Source organism: Neoarius graeffei, chromosome 7 (genome assembly GCF_027579695.1).
Source record: "Neoarius graeffei isolate fNeoGra1 chromosome 7, fNeoGra1.pri, whole genome shotgun sequence".
In the NCBI taxonomy this organism is placed as follows: domain Eukaryota; kingdom Metazoa; phylum Chordata; class Actinopteri; order Siluriformes; family Ariidae; genus Neoarius; species Neoarius graeffei.
The window spans coordinates 52,788,488-52,811,698 of record NC_083575.1 but is presented as its reverse complement, the minus strand read 5'-3'; the positions used below and the strand labels follow the sequence as shown (position 1 = coordinate 52,811,698).

The window sequence follows — 23,211 nt, the reverse complement described above, 5'->3', positions numbered from 1 at the left end:
CTGGGCGATAAAACCAGCCGGCTTATTGCACATGTTCACCCATACCACGGTGTAGTCCTCAATGTCATCCACCGGAGAGTCTCTCCACAGGAAGTGATGGACATGCACCTCCTCATCCTCTAACCACACCGAGTTGTACATCTTGGACACATCTCCAACCGCCGCGTGCTCCCCCTCCCGGAAACGGAGCAGGACTGCCCGGATGGGGTTCAAGACGTCTGGGCCCTTCAGAAGGATGCCATTCAGGCTAACACCCCTGAATTCCCGACTGCTGTCCCAAACTAGTCTTACTGGAGTGGAGACAGAGTGTGGGTTGGGTGCTGTTAGGTGATTCACCCACCACACAGCTCCGTTCCAACGGTCCATCGCAGCCCTGGAAAGTTTGATCGCAGCCCCCCTGGCTACCATGTCGTGTACCTGCCTCGCATAAGCATCCTTCCACCTCGGATCCCTCTCAAGGCGCTTCCCCAATTTCAGAAACTCCACCTTGACAGCTTCGTGGTTGTTTGGCAGGGTAGCGGGGTTCTCTTTCCAGGGGTACCGGGCATCCCAGTGGGGTTGGTCACTGTGGTTGTCACTTAACTTGAAGGTCGAACCTCCCCTGATGATCTCTCTCCTGGACTCCGCCCTCATGGAGCATGCAAAGTGGGTCGATGAGTGGCGCGCAGTCACCTCAATGTCCTCAAAAAGGTCCGGGTGCACGCCACTGATGGTCTTTCCGAGTGGACCATCCCGCAACACCAGATTGCCGCACCTCATCATCCGCTGGGGGGCAAGACGACCTTCTCGGGTACTGATAAGTAACTCAACTTTCTCCGGGCGGGTCAGCTCCCCCGGTTTGACAACACCTGGGAAGAATTTTTCCAGGCGCTCCAAGTCCACTGCACGGTCCACTCTGGCGATCTCCTCTAGTCCATAGCAGAGCATCTCAGGGAGCCGCCATGTCCCCTTTTTCGTGGCTGCCTTTATGCTCACACGGTACCTCTTTGTCTCAACCCTCGCCTCCATACCATCTACACTGTATACGACCAGTGTGATTGGCTCACCTGCCAATCCAAGCCTCTCTGCTGCTTGGTGAGTGATATAGTTAGTATCGGAGGCTAGATCGATTAGGGCTCCGACCCAGTCTCCTCTCTTGGTCGTTACCTCCACCAACATCATGAGGACCGGGTGCTCTTTCGGTCCACTCTCATCTACCAACTCTTTGCCAGCACATACTGTTGAAGATGCCTTATTTGTGCAGGCCTTACGAACAGCCTCCAGCTGCTCCAGGGTTAGACCTAAACTTGCAAACACAGCCTCTTGTTCTTCGGTCGGACCACAGGGCTCTCTCCTCTTTTCCCCCTTGGTCTCCCCCCAGCAGTGACCTTTTTGGCAGGAGGTTTGAGGCACAGGAAAAAGTGGTGATCTGGAGGGGCATCACCTCTTTTACATTCGTCATTGTGACACAGAAAGTTTTTATTGCACGGACTGTCCCTCCCATGTAGATCCAGGCATTTGGGGCAGGCTTTGGTCTTTTTCACTTGAGTCCTCTGCTCTGCTGGGTTAGCCTTCTTAAATACCTTACAGTGTTATAAACGTCCAGTATGCCCCTCTTCGCCACACATACTGCAGAGATCTCACGATGATTCTCCTCTTGCCTCGCTTGCCGTGGCCTTGGTAAATGAACGCCTCTCCGGTCTTCGGTCCCCCAGTCTTTCCTTTGGCTTTTCACGAGGACTCGGTTCACCTGCTCTGGCAGAGTTTGGACGTCTGGTGATCTGTAACTGCTCCAGTTGCACCAGAACCGTCTTCTGATCTCTCAGGAACTGCCATAGTTTGTCGAACCAGTTACGTGGGTTTACGTTGCTGGCTGCGTTGCACCGGTACAAAAGCCACCTTTCCTTCATGCTGTCCAGCAGCTTACTTTCAAGTGACCGGATCACCAACTGTTTTTTTATTGCGTCCTCACAACCCAAGTCTATAAGGTCCAACAGCGCCCTTTCCACCACTTGGATCAACTGCAAAGCCTCCCTTGGTTGGTTGTTGTGGACCGCAGGTAAATCCTTTAGCTCCAGTACAATGTTGTCTGATATTTGTGACATGTCCCCATAACAGTCCTCCAAAACCCAGAAGACCTCCTCTGCAGTATGGCAATGAGACAGCCTGAGTTCGCGTTTTACTGCATCAGCGATACTGTCCAGCAGGTGGAAGAGCCTACACTCTGGGGAGCCCGTGGGTTCAGCTAATGCCTGAAGGGTCCCCCAATTACTCTTCCATCGCCAATAGCTTCTCCTGTCCCCAGAGAACTTTGGTAGGCTTAGGGGTGCGAGCGCAATCCTGGGCCCGATTAACCCCTGAGAGGTGGCAGACATGCTCCGTCCTGGCCCAACACTATCCGGTAGCACAGCGTGCGCTCCTCACTGCTGCCGCGGTGTGCTAGAGAAGCCGGGGTCAAATGTTGGGTTCATGGACCACTGTGGTGGATGTCTCTGTGGCGGCGCTTGGGGAGAACCTGACAGGGGGCCCGTGCCTTGTGCCCCATCAAGACAGTCCACATTACCATCCAGTGCACTGCCAATCATAGCAGTGGTTGGGTTGGTGGTTGGGCCTGCACCTGCACCTTGCACCCCATCATCCTGTGCCGTGCCACTGTCTCCACCACCGGCCGAAGGCCCACTTGTTTTATCAGTGGAGGTCGTCCCTCCACCGCCTTGACCATCGTCTCCGACGTCAATGCCCCCCTTGTCCTCTTCACCGCTTGCCAGGACACCAAGGTCGCCATGCGCTGACCTGTTGCTTCGGCACATGTAGTTAGTCAGTGCAACTATAGTCATTCTTCTCTTCTCCTTGTAGTCCTTGAGGCAAACTCGCATGTCATCTACCTCCTTGTCCAGGACGTAGCGGTCCCAGCCTCGCACAAACTCCTCCAGTGCTTTGACTCTGCTCTCTAATGCTGTGTGCACCATATCATACTGCTCATGGGTCATGTGGCCCGACATGAGCGCTTCAGCTTGACCAAACGCTTCTTTGAGGTCCACCCTCAGACTGCCAAATTGACCCGATGCACAGCGGGACCACAATGTTCTTTTTACCTTCCTCTCTGTCTTGATACTTTGTGCGACAATCATGTAGCCTTCTCCTCACATCAGCTACATCCATTTCGTTTCCACTTGCATCTCCCTCTTCCATAACAGCAATGTAATCAAAACTGCTATTACAGATCTCTTCATAACTGCCCTTGAGTGCCCTCAGTTCAAGGTTGAGGTCATGTTCATTTAAAAGGTCCATGTTAAAATCAATGGCATTTGCCCTCCTGTTAAAAGCCCCTTGTGCATAAGAACGCTTTTTCTTTAATTCTCCACAGTCCGCCATGCTTTTATTATCCTCTCTTTTTACTCTTTGTTTTGATGACGCACTTCCGGTCCCCGTACCTCTACCAACATACCTGCAAACTCATGAGGGTTGAAAAAGGTGACAAACTACCGGTAACCCCCCGGCCCCCTTAAACAGTGCGCGATCAAGGAAAATAAAGGGAAAAGACAACATTTAAAACAAAGACAAGATTTATTCATTTTTAGCTTTGGGCAATTCCATGTAAATGTCAACCTCACCATGCAAAAATAAAGCAACATGTAATACATCAAAACCACTCCCAGAGATATCACCTAGGCCTGTATTTTACAGATGTGAATAAGTTGAACCAATTTGTAACCAACCTAATATGTCACTGTCAGTCTTTCTTTCTTATAATGTAAACCCCAAGCTAAAATCAACTTTGATCATGTACAATTCTATATTATTGCCACAAGCCACAGAAATGTATGCTAAAATCCACAAAACAGCAAAACAATAGCCATCCTAAATATTATTTAAGAACTTTGATAGTTTTAGCTGATATTTAGAGAGTTTTTCAAAGGGTTATGGTGGTTAAATTGCTGATTTTCTAAACATATGCCATGTCTATTTCAGACGCGTCACATCCATAACGGAATTTCGTCACATCCATAACGCTGACTTTTCCTTCTGAAACTCTGCATGAAATACAAAATATTTTAAACAAAGATTTTTTAATATGGGCGGCATGGTGGTGTAGTGGTTAGCGCTGTCGCCTCACAGCAAGAAGGTCCTGGGTTCGAGCCCCGGGGCCGGCGAGGGCCTTTCTGTGTGGAGTTTGCATGTTGTCCGCGTGGGTTTCCTCCGGGTGCTCCGGTTTCCCCCACAGTCCAAAGACATGCAGGTTAGGTTAACTGGTGACTCTAAATTGACCGTAGGTGTGAATGTGAATGGTTGTCTGTGTCTATGTGTCAGCCCTGTGATGACCTGGCGACTTGTCCAGGGTGTACCCCGCCTTTCGCCTGTAGTCAGCTGGGATAGGCTCCAGCTTGCCTGCGACCCTGTAGAAGGATAAAGCGGCTAGAGATAATGAGATGAGATGAGATTTTTTAATATTCACCTTGGACCCCTCTATCAAACGGATATCTCCATTTCGACATTAGGTTTACAATTTCACAGAGTTTGATAAAAATGTACAGTCACCCAAGAAAAGTGATACTTTTTCTGTCACATCCATAACGCATCTTTTATTGGCATTTCCTGGCATGCCCTAGATGTACTATGGGAATTGTTCTTGTTCTATCACTTCTCCAGTACGGTACAGCCTTAAAATATGCAACACCTGTTTAAATACTGGGAGACAATAAAACATGCACTGGGTCATTTGTTGCCATTTTGAGTTCAAGTGTCATGTCCATAACGTTGGAATTGCTCCTTTGCAATTTTCAGTTTTGCATCTGACACATCATTACATTACCATTAAGGAAGGAAAAGTATAAAAAGTAAAAAGTAAAATTTGAATTTAAAAAAGTAATTTTTGAAGTGTGACACTGGAAACTTTCTTCAGCAGACCAGTTTATCATTTTTTAGACCTTTTGGCCCGAACAAGCTGTTCAAGGGCACGTTTATGCTGCTCTGCCATGTGCCTCTTTCGCGCCATGCTATCCTTCTTCACCACCTCTGCCCTATTACCAGCAGCACTGGTAGATGGCTGGACACCAAATTCAGCCCTCCTTTCCTTCAGTGCTGCCAAATTCATGGTGTGAGAGTGTGTGTGTGTGAGAGAGAATCTCTCTCTCTCACTCACACACACTCACTCTCTCTCTCTCTCACTCACACACACACACACACACTCTCTCTCTCTCTCTCTCTCTCTCTCTCTCACTCACACGCACAACTGGTTCTCTGAATACAACCGAGATCAACACATATTACGTTATAATTTTGACAATCCCACCAATAGTTTCACATAAAAATGATTTCCATTACCCAAAACACGCGTTTATAGATCCTTATGTTCAACAAAAAATGACTTTATTCAAACTGATTTGACATTTTTTCTGTTTTGTTTCAGCCCACAGAAACATCTTCCGTGTCGCGCGTTCAGTTCAAACGTAACAGCCCCGCCCCTTGAGTCTTACGTCATAAAAACACGACTCACAGACCACCAAATCACAGGTACCAAAAAAACCACCCTAAAGCCTCTTTAAATCGCACTCATTGTAACACAGCTTTCTCCACATACTAAAAATGTTTTTCCGTCTCCAGATGTAATATAGAGTTCCGGAAAAAATCAGAAAATATGATTCCGTGAGCTGTTTTCAAGACTCAGTGTCCCGTTCTGCATTGCGTTTGGATGATCTCTGCCATCCTCCTATAAACACCCGTATTCAAGAAAACTCTGCCTCTATTCAGTTACAATTCACGGATACTGTCTAGCGTTCTGTAAGACTATTGGCTCGTTGGAATGTCATCCAATCAGAGAGACGTTTGAAGTATGAAGAAGGCGGGAATGGTCTGAATGTGGGTGTGAGGAGAAAAGTAGTAGTAGTACTTTGAAATAGTAGTACATTGAAACCAAATGTTCGGCAACGTAGCCTCGCGCACCCACCCAAAAAAAAAAAACTCTTCGGATCTACACGATTCACACAAGTGACCTATTTTGGGATCAAAACGGCGAATTTCGCCGAAAGGTGACTAGTTTGCAGGTATGTACCAAGATGGCGGTGACCCACTTCCGGTAGCTTAGCGGCTAGCTTAGCGGCTAGCTACCGTGCTAACAGTGAATTTGCGGCGATCGGCTTATCCTATGCCGTCGCGCTAAACAGCCACAATAAAAGCCACTCAAGCACAGTCACAGACCAAGCGATACCCTTTGCTGGGGCTTGACTTGAGTCTGAGGCGTTGTTGATTGGCCGGGATGCTCCGCCGGGTCTCATCCGCACACTAGCCTCCTGTCGTTTGTTGTTGTTGACACTGTCCGACCTCTGCTTCTCCGTCACGGGCAGTGTTGGGGTCGTTACTTAAAAAAAGTAATCGATTACACATTACTCGCTACTGTAAAAAAATATAATGCATTACATTACTTCATTACTCTTTATGAACAGTAACTCCTTACATTACATTGCATTACTCAGCTACAGCGTTAAGAAAAAAACCCCAAAACCCTAGGCCTATATGTGCAGGCACACTTCCTATTTCAATCAGTAAGACACAAGGCAAGCCTTTCTTTAATGCCCTTTAATAAAAAAATTTAAGGCTTAAATGTCATGATGACAACATGAACAAATGGTACAGAGGAAGAAGAGTCAGTATGGGTCTGTGGACAGGCTTATGCCAAAAAAACAAGCCTCCTCAAAAGTCTAAAACAAATAAGAGGCTAGCTTGAAAACAGCACTGACTAAAAATAGCACAAATTAAATCGCCTGCAGACACTGTTAAAAGTTAAATAAGAGGTAGTCTATAAAGAAAACACAGCATAAATGCCTTAAAACTTAAATACCACAATGACCATTTAACCTAGATGAAGTCAATTAAACCTGTTTGATTGTCGGTCTAGCCTTGCAAACAGACTTCGTTAACTTACTGGGGGTGCTCCCCACTAAAGCAATGATTGTAGCGCATGAGGAGCAGTCTTTCAAATCTGTTGTCTGACAACCTGTTTCTTCTAGGCGTCAGCACGAGACCACCCAGACTGAACAGCCTCTCGACTGGCGCACTAGATGGGGTAGCTGTGTTTAATTTCAGTGATATCTTTTTTAGATGAGGAAACCGATTAAGTACTTCCATCTCTGACCCCGATTGCAAATACTCTATGACTTCTGTGTCACAGCTGAACGAAGACGTGTTTTCCTCCTCGTCAAAGTCAAAGAACTCCTTCTCAGCCACAGTGCTGTAGGAGGCGGCGGGAGTCTTATTCCCCAAAACGGGCGCATGAAGAACTGAAGCGTGAGCACAACACTCTGCAAGCAGTAAATTCTTCGCGGCTTCTCTCCTCTCGTTCTCCCTCAGCCATCGCACTTTAAACTTTGGCAACGTCACGGCAGCGAGGAGGGCATCTTTGCTGTCGAGCACTGGTGCAAATCTCGTTTTGATGGCCTACGGAAAAAATGTTCACTGTTAACATTTGCTTTGCTTATTCTGTGTAATAATCCGCATAACTGTAGTTTGTTTCTGCCATCTCTTGTAAGCTGCTTTGGATAAAAGCGTCTGCTAAGTTTAATGTAATGTAATGTACTGTAATGTAAACGGCAATGACAACATGTCAATATGACAGTAAACTTGAACTTGGACTCAATCTGCGTCACACAATACAACACGCATGATTTCAGAGTTCAAATCACAGTGCGCATACCTCAACTATGACATCTGGCAGACCTGCTGTCATCCGGGAGAGCCCATTTCGTAGCACCAAGGTCCTGGACATTAAAGTCTCCAGTGTGGGTAGCAGACTACCGTAGTAGCAGTTGTCCTCCCCTTGCAGAATGTCCAACGCTACTGTGAGAGGTTTCATAACAGTGCAGTATTCCTTCAGAAAAATATATTCCCGTTCAGTTAAGGATTTAATACCCAGACTGCTACACAGAGAGTTCAGTTCTGGCGAAGGGATGTCCGTGATGCATGACAGGGCGTCATAGAACGAATTCCATCTAGTTGATGTTGGCACGATAAGTTTTCTTTTACACATATCCTCCACAAGTTCGGCGGCCACTGTGGAACGGCTTGATTTTGTCCAGAGGGCTGAACACTTCCCAGTGGCACTTCTGTACACCGCTTTAGACTCGGTATTGGATGTCAACCACTTGTCAACATCATTAGTTGAAATGAGATTGAGTGTGTGTGACGCACACCTAAAGTGTGGAGGAAGTGAAAACTGTCCTTCTGGGTTGGTGGAAAGCACTTCTCCAACATCTGTGAATGCTACACCCTCATCTTCCTCATCCCCCTCGTCTGTATCTGATGCTGGAGGCGCATACACTTTGAAAGCCTTGATAAAATTTGACCCATTGTCCGTCACAGTGGCGGTGACCTTATGTGACAGTCCAAACGAGGAATGAATAAACTCAATTTCACTTGCTATAAAGTCATACGTATGTCGTCCTTTAATTCGTTTGCAGGCAATTGCGGCTTTCTCGCGCTGGAAATTGGTTGGGTTAATCCAGTGGGCAGTCATTCCCAAAAAACTTTTATTATGACTTGTCCAGATGTCAGCAGAAGTAGACACATAATCTAAACTCTCAAAGTTTTGTTTAAGGTTACTTTCCATTGAGGCATAACACTGATCCAGATAGCGTGTAAAGGTTTTCCTATCCGACCATGGCTGTCTTTCTCCTGTAGTCTGTATTTTGCTAAGAATGTTTCTAAAAGACGGCGATTCCACAGTGTTCACAGGCAATATTTCCTCCACAATAAAAGAAGCAACAAGCTTATCCAACTCTGCTTTTGATACCTGATGGAAATCAAGTCTTTGCTGCTTGTTTGGAGTCGGCATGCATTCGGCAGCAGTATCAGTCCTCCTACTGTCTTTAGCTACTAGCTTCGTGTTAGCATGTTGCCTTTGCAGGTGCTTGGACAGATTTGATGTCGTGTTTACAGCAGTGGATAATAGCTTTTGACCTGGGCACAAGGTGCATCTTACGATTATATTTCTGTCCTTTCTCTCCACATATTGAAAATAGTGGGAATATCGCCACCCCTCAAACGTAGTAGCCGTTGCCATTCTTGGAACTACACCACCACCACCAGTTTCATGAGCAAGTCTAACATCATGGCTATTGCGCAGGCGTGCACGGTCTGGGGATTTTGGGATTATGGGGGAGAGTGCAGCTGCTAAGGGCGGATTCGGCTAAGATTTCTATCCACTGGAGAAATCCAGCAATGAACGTGCGCACCATTATGAACTGTAGTGTGATTAATGAACTTATAAAAGTAACGCGTTACTCTACTACGTTAGGAACTGTAATGTGATTAATAAACTTATAACAGTAACGCGTTACACTACTACGTTACCGACAACTGTAGTGTGAGTACAGTAACGCGTTACTTAGTAACGCGTTACACCCATCTCTGGTCACGGGGCTGGCTTAGTGTTGATTACTGTACGGTTTTATTAAACTAACTACATTAATTTAACAACTCCCACTGTAAAGGGTGTTCTTAACTGATGAAACAGTGTCACACTCAAGCTCGGACATCCGATTACTGTCCTCTACGTGTTTATTTTTCCATAAGCATACACCTGAACAGTAACCGTGCCTTTCGCCAGGTAATCAACTGAAATGACACAAAATGAAACAAAGCCACAATATTAATGGCACGGACATATTATCTACTGTACAATCCACATACATTAACATAACTATAGTATTCAACATAAATTGTAATCACATTGCATACATTTCTTAACTCACCAGCTCAGCTTCACCAGTCAAAACAATGGCATACTTTCTAAAGAAGATCCGGCAGGTTACTACATCCGCAGAGACTCAGATTGTTTTGCAGGTCAAGGGGCCCACAGGGCCCCTCTTGGGAAAAAACAGGGGCCCATTTCTACAATGGGGGGCCCAGTGATTATCCTTCAGTTGAAGCGAACCTAGTGAGCGAAGCGAACCCAATGAACAGCTGGGGCAGCCCAGGGGCTGTTTTTTTCTTCTCAATTCTGTTTTTTTTTTGGTATTAGAAGCCATATGAAGCAATGTAGATGACAAAAATCAATGCTTCAACCAAATATATTGAGATATTGTTTAAGCAGTGGCAATATTTTGGAATTCAACCACAGGCCACTATATATCACATATTATCTCCTCCTTGTAAATTATAATTTATTTTATTAACTTGTTTTCAGTTTGGTGTAGGTCTATAGTAGTAGTAGTAGTCACCAGTGGTAGTGGTAGTAGTAGTAGTCACCAGTGGTAGTGGCAGTGGTAGTAGTAGTGGTTGCTGTTGTAGTAGTTGATGTTGCAGTAGTAGTTGTTTTTGTAAATCTAGTATGACTAATTACCTTGGGTATCAGGGGTATCAGTTTTTTCAGGTGAATGTACTCTCTTTCTGACGAAGAATAACAAAATAGATGTATTTTTCTTTTTTTTCTTATCCATGTTTTCTTGTCTCTTTCGAATATTCGTACATAGACCGTAAGACGCCACCTAGCGAAAGACTTGGATCAGGTTTTACTCGCTTGGGATGCTACAAACGGGGCGGCGTAAATACACGAATGGGTCTGAACGGGTCCGACGTATATTCAATATGGCGGCAGTCAAAACAAATTCATCCGATGCTGAAATCTGTTGAATATCCAGATAATTATGTTGGAAGTTGCATATTTGTGCAAGATTTTCGATATTGAGACCATGAAGTCAAGTAATACGCCACGAAACGTTCCAAATAGGGTATAAAATGCTCACGTCCATATTGGCCCCTGCCCCTCTCAACAATACGTTCATTATTCAAAATAGTGCATCTTAGACGCGGGCGCGCCAACAATCTGAGTCTCTGCATCCGCCCCAAATAACCTACAGGGGGGATCGCTACCACAAGAGGTCGCTATGAAATTAAACAAATGTGGGATAACTTCACACTGCGGCAAACGGAGTCATTCGACAAAGTCTTGAATTTCTCCGGTGCGTTTTTGTCCAGCATCGTCTCAGCCAGCACAACAGCAGCTGGAAGAAGCAGCTCTTCACCTATAGTGAACAGTTTCTTGGCTTTAGCTATGAGCAAAGACATAGCATAAGAGGCCTCCAGGGCTTTGGCTGATGTCGTGGAGGCTTTCCGCATTGTGTCTTGAGATAACCTGAATTCTTTTTTTGTGAGGAATTTTTTATTAAACCACTGCAAGTAAACATACAGTGACATCCATACAACTTTAACATAATCCCGACCCCCCCCACCACCACCACCACCCCCCTCCCCGGCAGCATCCCTCCCTCCCCTCTTGGGTCTCCCCCTGGACCAGTCAACCAAGTGTCAAATGATAGCAGTATATTGTGGTGGGTGGTGTTCCTCTGTTCACAATACAAGTTTGTTCTTTATCAGCGTAGCCGCGCCCGACCACGCCTCCAGTGTGGGGGCTTTGGCATTGTTAATCCGTGCAGTAGACAACTCCAGTAATACTATATCATGAAAGTGGATCAGCCATTTCCTAATACTAAGATCGTGAGGTGGCAGCCATCTTTGCACTAAGAGTTTTTTGGCAGCTGTGAGGCCGCTCAGCAACAGTTTGCACTGTTTCTCGCTTAAATGCAGTTGGGAATCATCGTTAAGAAGAAGTAACATTGGATTGCATGTTACGGTGGTGCCTAGTAATTCAGACAAGACTTTGGCTACTTGGCCCCAAAAGACCTGAACAGAGGGACACTCCCACATCATGTGTCTGTAATCTCCTATAGCGTTAAGTTGGCATATAGTACAGTTTGGACTTGGTATCAGTTTCATGCGGAACCTAGTAACAGGTGTATAGTAAAGCCTGTGACACACTTTAAAATGAATGAGTTGGTGGTTTGGATTCTTGGAGGCATGAAAAGTGTTCTCCCAGACCCTGCTCCAGGAAATGTCGTCTTCTTGCAGGTCAAAGTCTCTCTGCCACGCTCTGAGCATTGATAGAGTCTCTCGTTGTTCGGATAGTTTGGAGTAGACTTTTGATACAAAGCTCCTGCGGGGAAGGAAGTTTATCCAGTCTATCAGGGGATGTACAGGAAGCTTAGCCCCTACTGGGACACCATGTGCTTTGAGTGCTGATCTCACTTGCAGATAATAAAAAAGGGAAGAGTCCTGTAGATTGAAGTGGGCCTTCAAATCCTGATAACTAAGCATACCATTGTCATCATACAGGTCCCCAATAACATTAATACCTTTCAAAGACCATGGCCTAAAGTCAAGTGGTTTGTTTCCAATCTGTATGTTATTATTATGCCACAAAGGAGCATCATTATGCCACCTAAAGTTCACCTTCAAGTCTTTCTCAACAACCCTGAAATTCCTAATTGTGTTGGCAATAATAGGGCCACAGTGCAACATCCAGTGTTTATCTTTTATACCTGAAAATATGATGTCCTCCAATCTCCGGGGGTGAACTAGGTTCTTCTCTAAAGATTTCCATGAAACAGATGAGCGGCCGTCGAGCCAAGCCATGACAGGTCGTAGCTGGAAAGACTGATGATACATTTTGAAATTTGGAAGGGCGAGTCCGCCCTGATCTTTAGATCTCTGTAGCATGGAAAACTTAAGTTTTGGATGGCCGTTGTTCCAAATATACCAACGTAATAATTTATCAATTTTGACCCAGTAGTCTGGATATGGAGAGAGCGGGATCATCATGCTCAAGAAGTTAATGCGAGGCAAAATGTTCATTTTAACTACAGATATGCGTGTCCGCAACGAGGCAGGTAACTTAGTCCAGCTTGTAAGATCGCTTTCTACTTCCTTAAAGATTTTTCCATAGTTGCTCTTCACTATTTTCTGAAGCGAAGGATATATTTGTATGCCCAAGTATGTGATTTGGTTTGCTAAGGGAATCTGGCTTGATATTTTGACATTTTTGGCAGCTTCATTTAGCAACATCAGAGCTGATTTTGACCAATTGATTTTAAATCCTGACAGCTGTTTGAAATCCTCAAACGTCGCCAGTAGAGAGTGAATAGAGTTTCCTATGTCTGTCATATATATGAGGATGTCGTCCGCAAAAGTCGATAGGGTATGTGAAGTCTGTCTGACTCGGATAGGGGACATGACTGAATTTTGCCTAAGGTGTTGAGCAAGTGGTTCAAGAGAAAGAATGAACAGGCTTGGAGAGAGACCGCAGCCCTGTCTCGTACCACGGAAAATGGGAAAGGGTTTGGAATTCAATCCGTTTGTGCTGACCATAGCCGAGGGGTTTACATACAAAACCTGAACCATTCTGATGTAAGCTTCACCTAGTTGAAATTTTTGCAATACAGCCCACAAATAGTCCCATTCTACTCTGTCAAAAGCTTTGGCAGCGTCAAGTGACAGAATGGCGCACGGCACACGAAGCTCTTTGGATTCTTCTATTACATGCATTAAACGCCTGATGTTATCCGCGGCTAGGCGGCCCTTCAAAAACCCAGTTTGGTCAGGGTGAATTAATTTATCCATATAACGTTCCAGGCGTAATGCCAGCAACTTGGAATAGATTTTCAAATCTGCATTTATCAAAGATATAGGTCTGTAGTTAGAGCATTGTGACAGGTCCTTGTCCTTCTTTGGTAACAATGAAATTAAAGCTACATTGGTATGTTCATGAAATGCACCCTTCTCTAAAGCAGTCTGGATGGAGCTCAGAAAGACTGGTCCAAGAATGTCCCAGAAGTGCAATAGCACTTCAGGTGGTATCCCATCAGGACCAGGAGCTTTTCCTCTTGTCATCTTACTCAGTGCAGCTTTTAATTCCTGCAAAGTTACCGGGCGTCCCAAGTCCGCTGCCTCTTCTCCTTGTAGGGTGGGAAGGTCCACCCCTTGTAAAAAACTGTTACACGCTTCTGGGTCGAAGTTGCCAGACGACGTATATAAATTCTCATAGTATGTCTGGAAGGTGTTGTTTATCTCTGCTGGATTAGAAACCAGACCTTTAGTAGGGTGATGTATTGAATCAATGGATGCCTTTGATTCACACTGTTTTAATTTTAGAGCCAGAAGTCTGCTGGGTTTGCTTCCGTTACAATAATAATTTTGCCTGGTTCTGTGCATGATGAATTCCGCTCGTCTCTGTAGTAAATCATTCAGCTCTTGTCTAGCAACCTGCAGCTCATCACTGACTGTGTTAGAATAGTTCCTCTTAAGAGCCCTCTCCAAACATGAACATTTCTCCTCTAATTCTTCGATCCTAAGATTCCTAACCTTTTTCATATGCGATGCATACGATGTTGTAAAATCGCGTATAAAGCCCTTTGTCGCCATCCACACCAATCTAGCGTCCTCAACGGAACCAATATTTTCTTGGAGAAATGTGGATACTTTAGTTCTAAATTCGGAGACAAATGCGTTATCATTTAGGAGTGACGTGTTGAAACGCCATCTCTGAGATTTTTTGGATTTGAAGCTAAGATCAATGCAGAGCACTAATGGGTTGTGGTGGGCCAATATGGCTGGGAGGAATTTAATGGGTGTTACACAAACCTTCAACCCACGTGACAACAGAAAATAATCAATCCTTGAGAACGACTTATGATATGCGGAGAAGCAAGTATAATCTCGACTGCCTGGATTTTGTGACCGCCAAACATCAAAGAGGTCTAAGCTGTCTATCATTGTATTCAGAGCCGTAGATGCTGACTGCTGACTGTGTGTAAATGAACTTGTAGATCTGTCTAAATCGAGGTTACAGACCGCATTCATGTCTCCTCCCAGAACTAATTCATAATCTGCGAGATTCAGTAATTCCTTTGTGAGGTCAGGATAGAAATTGTCCTCAAAAACCGCTGGTGCATAAACTGATATGAATGCTACCTTTACACCATAAATTGATGTACACAAATATGCTACTCGCCCAGATGCATCATTACTAGTCCTGTCAATTTTCACAGGTAAATTCCTCTTGAACATAATCATCACACCTTTAGAGCTAGACCCACTGCTCGAGGAGGAGACCACCATGTATTGTTTATTTTGCATCTTCTGGACGTCACCTTGTTTTAGGTGGGATTCCTGAATTAATACTATGTCTGCCTTTGCTAAGCACATCAGCTCTTGGCATTTAACCCTCTTGATATTAATGTTCAAGCCCCGGACATTCATACACAAGACAGTCAACTTAACCATTATCGAAGATCACTGTGATTGTATTCCAATTATACACTTGACTGTAAGCCATGTATTCAAGCATATGGTCCAGTAAGAAACCCACCCTATTGCTGCCATGCCCATATCCCAAAACACGTATTTCTGTGTCACTTGACCACTGCATAGCGTGGCTCATTGAGACTCCAAAACTCGGTTGTATCCCACTTCTAAGTTTAACTGACCTGACAGGTACATTAACAGCTGAAACGTGTGAACATTAAGGCCCACTGTCAACAGAATCCGGCTACATCGTATAGAAATAACTGAAATTGTCCTTCTGAAACATAAATATTACTGTGTGGCAGGGTCGATGATGGCCTTGAAACAGTAACCAGCAGTGTAGCCTGAGAAAGGACTAACAGTCCTCAGTGTCATAGTTAGCATGGAACGGCTAGTTGACCTTAACAAACAGAAAAGATCTTACGATGAAACCTGGGCCATGAAAACTCCTCGCCTTATCTTCAGGTGTCGGTACTCTCCTCCCGCACCATCTCACGCTCCTGCTCCATCATCTCCATTTGTTGGCGAGCTGCCGCCCGCGTTGTCGAAACGCCTCGTTGAGAACCTCGTAGAAACTCCTCTGCGTCCTCCGGAGTAAAAAAGCTGCGTTGTTCACCGTCCAGGGTGATCTTCAAAGTGGCGGGATAAATGATGAAAGATGAGATGCCCTTTTCCCGCAGTAAATACGATGAGCTCTCTCTATTTCAATTATTTTGTTACCAAGCGAGGGTATCCACTTAGGGAGCATTTCTTGGAGAAAGGTGATCGCGTTGTTGCCCTCTCTGCCCATAGTGATTCCTATGATCCGGACATTGTTTCTCCGGTTGTGGTCCTCTAACAGAGCGAGTTTCTGTTGAAACTTCTCGAGGCTGGTGGTGTTGTCTAATACTTGGCGTTTCATGGTCCGTGTGTCAGCTTGTACCCTTTCAACTTTGGACATCAGGCCCCGAACAACATCCATGTGGGTGTCTAAGTCTCTCTGAAGTTTCTTAACGGAGTCGTTAACACTCCCCACGGCGCTGGTAATAGTGCGGGTGATGACCGTCTCCAACTGGTCGCGCTGTTTGGCTAGCGCTAGCGAAATAGCTTCTTCCATGTTAGCATCTGTAGCCGATGTGTTGTTAGCATCTTGTTGTTTACGCTTCGCCGGGGGAATTTTCGTCGGTGAGCCAAATAATTTCTTCTGGCTTGACATCCTATATGGTTCACACTACCAAATATAACACTGTCGAGGTCTTACAGAGCAATTTATCAGTAAAAGTGGAGATATCACATGGGAGCTCTAGAGTCTTCCGACCATCACGCTTGCCGGTCACGTGACCTCCGAGATAACCTGAATTCTGAAAGTTTCTTCTTAAAAAACTCAGGTGGCCTACCAACATGAGATGCGTGTTTTGTCTGGAGATGGCGCTGGAGATGTGCCGGCTTCATTCCACTGTTAGCTAACGTCTCCCCACAGAAAAAAACACAATGCCATGGGTGGATGGGAGCTTGTGGACGTAAATCCCATTAGGACATAATCTTCCGAGTACTGTCGGGATTTTGGGGGCTGTGATTTTACCTTCTTTGTCACCTGTCCCTCTCTGTTCTCAGCAGCACAGCTACCGTGCTTTAACCATGACTCCATTGTTTGTGTTGTCAAGGCGACAGTGATTGACAGGTGATGCCGTGTAGTACCAGGTTGGGTCAAACCATCCTGGAATGGGGAAGACTCGTATTTTTTAGAATAATGAAACTAAATAGCCTACTGAATATAAAATTCAGCTTATAAACTTATATAGCACTTATATTTTATTGAAATATTTATTAAATAATATTTATAATGACTTTTGAATTGATGCTACTTTTTAAATATATATATAGTTTTTAAATCTCACGTACCCCCTGGAGTGCCTCAAAGTACCCCAAGGGGTACGAGTACCCCCATTTGAGAACCACTGATGTAGCATATCAATGGAAACAGAATTGAAAGATGAACATTTTGGAATTGGTTTGAAGTAAATATGATGAATATGAAGGAAGATATCATGGGGAAAAAAAAGATTTTGACCTTTTTGGTGACCTTGACCTTGACCAGATAGCCCTCAAAATGTTGGAGGTTCTATTTGAGACCAATGCCCATATATCCTGAAAGTTTCATGAAGATTGGTCCAGCCGTTTTCCTGTAATGTTGCTAACAAAAAACCAGAAAACCATAGACATATAAACATAGACGCCGCATTCTGCATAGAATCATACGTCATCCTCGCTGCCATATTGGATGTGGTAAAGTGGAGATTCTTCAACCGTCTCTGGTATAGCGTCTAGACAGTAGCCGAGAAGAAAGATGCCTCATTCATGTGCTGCGTTTAACTGTACCAACAGGTTTACCGTCCAAACGAGATCACATGGGATTACCTTTCACAGGTGAGACTGGAAAAATACTTTTCATTACTGGTCATTATAACGTAATTTTACGAACAGATTTTTCTGACTTTGTGGCTAATATGAAGGATTTTGACAGAACAGGTCAGACAGTCAGGATCAGAGAGGGAGCTGTTCCTTCAGTCTTCAGTTTCCCAGCTCATCTCCACCGGGTAGGTGTATACTGGTAGTCAGGGGCGCCGCCAGAAATTTTGGGCCCCATGAAAGATTAGAATTTTGGGCCCCCCAACTTTGCCCACCCTCGTCACAATTGCACTATTGTCATTATTTGACTTTTGATAGCCCATGGACCTTGAGTTTGTGACTTTGTTATTACATTTTATGTATTAACCAATGGTTGAAACCAATGGTTTAGAACGTGTGAGCATTCCACACACGTAACCATGTCAAACACTTGACTGGTGTCCGTTATTAGTGTAACGGGTTTATTTTTTTCCACTTGCCATTGTGTGTAGTGGTGGGGAAATTCTGTGCTGGCCCTTTAAGAGCGCAGGTAGTTATGGGAACGAGGCGCTGGCCTCTTTCAGTTCGTTTTGGAAATGTAAGCGTCAATGCCACTGGATGTTTGCAGCCCGTCCTCAGCAGTGTATTTGTGTCTCATTTCTTCAGAATAAAAAGACTGGTGAACAACACAACGCAACGTCTGTTACATTAGCAACACTTTAATCTAGAAAACTGTATATGGCGCTCGCTCATTAAAAACTTCAATCCTAAAGCATTTATGGGTTGTATTGCTGCTTACCTCCTTCTCCAAAGGGGGGTTCAGTGGTTTGGTAGGGCGGAGGTCCCCCTGAGGCTGAATCTGTGCATATTTAGGGCACCCCATTAGTTATGAAACTGGTTATTAGCACTAGTTATTAGCACCAGCATAACGTAATATTTCATCTTATCACACAAGTCAGTTCAGTTATTAAAATGGAAAAAATGTCACTGTACAAACTGTAAAAGTGTTCTCTTGATAGGCTAATCCAACCACGTTCATACTGTTCATTTACCATTCGCTAATATTTTGAACACACGTGAGCGATGGCTACCTTTCTTTGGGAAAAACTGAGTGACCAGTTGCCTGCCTCTCCGGTCCCTCTCAGCTTTCAGCTGCCTTTCTTTACGTTTTTGACAGCCACTCTTCATATTTAGCGATCATAGACTGTACACGCTCCACTGCTGGCTGGCTGGCTGGCTGCTGCACCGCGACACAGCAGCAAGTAGCGTTGCACTGATCAGCATACAGATTTAACGCATCGCGCTTCTACCAGAACTGGACCGCACCATTTCGCAAAAGGGGGAGGGTTAAATGACAATATGTTGAAGAACTCAAGAAACAGACAACCTTGTTCAATTAGCTCATTTTACCAGATGGAATATTACATTGTTGTTATTTCAAAAGTCTTATTAAAATCATTAAAAGCATATTATCAGCCCCTTAAAGGGCCCCATGGCAGTGCTGGGCCCCTAGAATTGTTCTAACCTTTCCCCCCCCCCGGCGGCGCCCATGCCGGTAGTTATAAGCAGTGAGAATTAGATAATACAGTGCCACACTATGATGAACGTTTCTGAACGTATGATGAATGTTTTTAACCTTTCTGAATGTGAAGGAATCAGTGATGTATTTTGTTTTGGTATGACGTTAGAACCTGACCGAACTCAGTTTGGCAGTCATTCAGCTCACTTTATTCAACGAGAGTAGGTCTTGTGTGGTGACTCAATAAATAAAACAGTAAATTTTTATTTTCATTCACTATTTCCATCATTTATCATATTCAGTCTTGTAGGTTGGTTATTGTGGCCTCAGGTTTTGTTAGCTTGCTACGGTATGCTGACTGATTAGCTTACCTGAGCTATCTATCGCATATCTGTCGCTAGTTTGCAGTGTACAGGGTATTTCGCACACTATTTATAACCATCACATTAAAAGTTATATATGTTGTTTTGATGCCTGTTTGTTTCCCAAATATATACGTGTGTCTTAATGGGTGAATAAAAGGCATCGAGTTAAATATTATTGTAGAAAGGGGGTTTATGAAGTTCAGTCCATTTACTTGCATTGGTTTACGGGGAAGATTTGCCACATCAAATATGGCGGACACTCTGACGTATCCCAGCAACGGGGCCACCAGCTCAATGCGGCATCTATTGGCCCTTTTCCACTACCCTTTTTCAGCTCACTTCAGCTCGCTTCAGCTCACTTCAGCCCGACACGGCTCGCGTTTCGACTACCAAAAACCAGCACGACTCAGCTCGTTTCAGCCCTGCTTAGCCCCCAAAACTCGCACGGTTTTGGAGTGGGGCTGAAGCGAGCCAAACCGTGCCGAGTGGGGCTAGGGGCGTGAGCAGACACTCCCCTGTGCACTGATTGGTGAGGAGGAGTGTCCTCACATGCCCACACACGCCCCGCGAGCACGCTGGGATCTGTAAACACCGTAAACCCGGAAGAATAATAATTACGAATTACGAGAATTTCTGAAGCCTTATACGCCTCGCCTCATCTATACGCTCTTGCCAGTATCTGTCCGCGTTGTCGGTGACAACAAGCCACAGCACCAAGACCAGCAACACTAACGACTCCATGTCCTCCATGTTTATTGTTTACTATCCGGGTCGTGAGACTACCGCTTAAAAGATCACTGAATCAGTGACATACAGAGCATCGTGGACGAGTTCGCGGAGCGCAAGGCTCGTCGTATGCCCTTCAAATAATGCGCGCAGTAGGCTATTGATGTTTTATTATGAGCCATGTACAGTATGTCGCCTAATGTTTTTTTGTTTGAGTTACATGTTCGTTTGAAGGACTTAATGTACAAAATAACATAGTTGCACCCCGTAGTGTTGAAATTGGTAAACACAGTGCATTCAGTGAGGTTTGCACCGCCCTCCTTTTATTTCTGACTCTTCCTGTCACCGTTGCAACCTCTGAGCGCTCATTCGTATGCCCTTCAAATAATGTGCGCAGTATAGGCTATTGATGTTTTATTATGAGCCATGTACAGTATCCTAATGTTTTTTGTTTCTGAGTTACATGTTCGTTTGAAGGACTTGATGTACTAAATAACATAGTTGCACCCGGTAGTGTTGAAATTGGTAAACACCGCAGTTGCGGACATTTTGTAGCCTAAAATGACGTTATGATAAGCTTTAATAAAGGGCCCGGTCATTTGCCCCGCCCCCGGCCCGGCTCTGACTTGTTCCGCCACTGTCACTGATGTCACTGTTTGCGCTGCTTAACGACATCACGTGACGTCCACCCACTTTCGCTAACTCCACCCAATGTGTCCACCCACTTCCAGCCAGCACGGTTCAGCGCGGTTGTAGTCGAAATGCAACTCCAACAGCCCCGCTCAGCCCGACTCAGCTCGACTCAGCACGGCACGGCTCAGCCGCGTTTGTAGTGGAAAAGCGGCATATGTTTATATGTCTATGCAGAAAACAAAGAAACCCCACCAAAAACAATACCTCGCCCCCTGGTGGACTCTGTCCCGGGTGAGGTGATTAGCAGCGAGTAACTCCTTTACTCGCTAAAACAGTGTTGCCAAGCTGTGCAAAACAGAACACTTAAAGTGACGTTTATTTTGGACCAAGTCAGATAAGCATCAGATAAGTCAGATAAGCCAGCTTTTGCAATGAGGCGCCCCCCCCACACACACAAAACCTGGCCAAAAAAAAAAAATCAGCCTTCATGGACAGAAAGCCCCACCCTTTACTTGTTTACTTCATCTGATTCACATCCTGCTCAAGCACAGCTCCACTTCAAGTCTGTTATTATATAATGTCCCTGCAACAAACATCTTATTGGACTTGATCAGTAAAACTTGCACATGACTGTTAGTGAGGGAGAGCCATCTTTAATCATAATGCTTCCTGAATACTAATCATAATATTTCATGAAGTGAAGTTCAGTTAACTGTATCAACTGTAAACAGCAGTTTCAGTGTCAGGTCAGTGGAAAATCACTTTACATGATTAGTTCTTTTGTTATCAGTCATCCTTCCTGAAGCAGCTCCGCATGCTTGGAGTTTCCCCACAGGCCTGACCGACTACAGCAAATATAAGCAACACGACAGCTATTTATTCACAGACCTTCACATTCAGAGCCTTGCTTCTCGATTGTTTACAAATGGAAACTGAAGGCAAAAACCTCAAAAAACAAACGAACAAACAAACAAAAAAAAACCAGAAACACCCCCCCACCACCTCACTGAACAAAAGAACCGAATCGTGTTGCTTCTTAAACTTGGGTGGTGGCACTGATGTTTCCTTTTAAATTAAATCTTTTTAAAAAGCCATTCGGAGAGTGACGTTCATATGAGCCATACTATCAAAGTGAATATGCTTGTAATTGCAGACTGTAGACCGCTGCAGACCTTTGGTTACAGCAAAGTTACAAATCACACAAAGTACACAAATACAGTGTATGGCCAATAATATGTGGACACCTAGCCATCACAATCATATTCTTACATTTCAGAGTTTTCTCTCTTTGCCATTATAATAAGCTCCAGTGTTCTGCGAAGGCTTTCACTAGATTTTGGACCATGGCTTTTGGGGTTTGTACTCCTTCAGCTACAATAGCATACAGTGGCATGCAAAAGTTTGGGCACCCTTACTGAAAATGTCTGTTACTGTGAATAGTTAAGCGAGCAGAAGATGAACTGATCACCAAAAGGCATAAAGGTAAAGACGACACATTTCTTTTCAGCATTTTCTGCAAGATTTGTGTATTATTTTTGGTTTGTACAATTGGAGAGTGAAAAAAGAAAAGGAACACCATGCGAAAGTTTAGGCACCCCAATACATTTGAGTTCTCAGGTAACTTTTACCAAGGTTCCAGACCTTAATTAGCTTATTGAGCTGTGGCTTGTTCAAATTCTTCATTAGGAAAGGTCAGATGATGCAGATTTCAAAGCTGTATAAATTCTCTGACTCCTCAAACTTGTCCCTAAAATCAACAGCCATGGGCTCCTCTAAGCAACTCCCTCGCATTCTGAATAATACAATAATTGATGCTCACAAAGCAGAAGGTTACAAGAACATAGCAAAGTGTTTTCAGGTAGCTGATTCCTCAGATTGTAATGTTATTAAGAAATGGCAGTTAACAGAAACAGTGGAGATCAAGGTGAGGTCTGGAAGATGAAGAAAACTTTCTGAAAGAACTGCTCATTGAATTGCTAGAAAGGCAAATAAAAAAACCTGTTTGACTGCAAAAGACCTTCAGAAAGATTTAGCAGACCCTGGAGTGGTGGTGCACTGTTTTACTATGCAGCGACACCTGAACAAATATGACCTTCATGAGAGAGTCATCAGAAGAAAATCTTTCCTGCATCCTAGCCACAAAATTAAGCGTCTGAAGTTTGCAAATGAACATCTAAATAAGCCTGATGCATTTTGGAAACAAGTCCTGTGGACTGATGAAATCAAAATAGAACTTTTTGGCCACAATGTGCAAAGGTATGTTTGGAGAAAAAAGGGTGCCAAATTGCAGGAAAAGAACACCTCTCCAACTCTGAAGCATGGGTGTGGATCGATCATGCTTTGGGGTTGTGTTGCAGCCAGTGGCACAGGGCACATTTCATTGGTCGAGGGAAGCATGGATTCGAATAAATACCAGCAAACTCTGGAAGCAAACATCACACCATCTGTAAAAAAGTTGAAGTTAAAAAGAGGATGGGTCCTACAATAAGA

At 44.5% G+C, this 23,211-nt stretch overlaps 2 protein-coding genes across 7 annotated transcripts in view; both read right to left on the bottom strand.

The window, feature by feature from the left end:
- rassf4a (Ras association domain family member 4a) overlaps positions 1 to 23,211 on the bottom strand; it is a 108,774-nt gene that overhangs the window by 41,037 nt on the left and 44,526 nt on the right. The window contains exon 1 of one of the 6 annotated variants that reach the window (XM_060925942.1): positions 18,278 to 19,784. The exons of 4 other annotated variants lie outside the window; for them this stretch is intronic. In XM_060925942.1, coding sequence (XP_060781925.1) covers positions 18,278 to 18,361 — 84 coding nt within the window. In that variant the 5' untranslated portion in view covers positions 18,362 to 19,784. Of the gene's footprint in view, positions 1 to 6,187; positions 6,285 to 18,277; positions 19,785 to 23,211 lie in introns of those variants that run through there. One more of the 6 variants, XM_060925943.1, reaches the window with a different exon arrangement.
- On the bottom strand, positions 6,617 to 8,191 carry LOC132889445 (uncharacterized). Its single transcript, XM_060925945.1, has 2 exons — positions 7,670 to 8,191; positions 6,617 to 7,413 (listed from the first exon to the last, which is right to left on the bottom strand). Exons 1-2 carry the CDS (start codon positions 8,000 to 8,002, stop codon positions 6,898 to 6,900), a joined length of 849 nt encoding a protein of 282 aa, XP_060781928.1. The 5' UTR covers positions 8,003 to 8,191; the 3' UTR covers positions 6,617 to 6,897.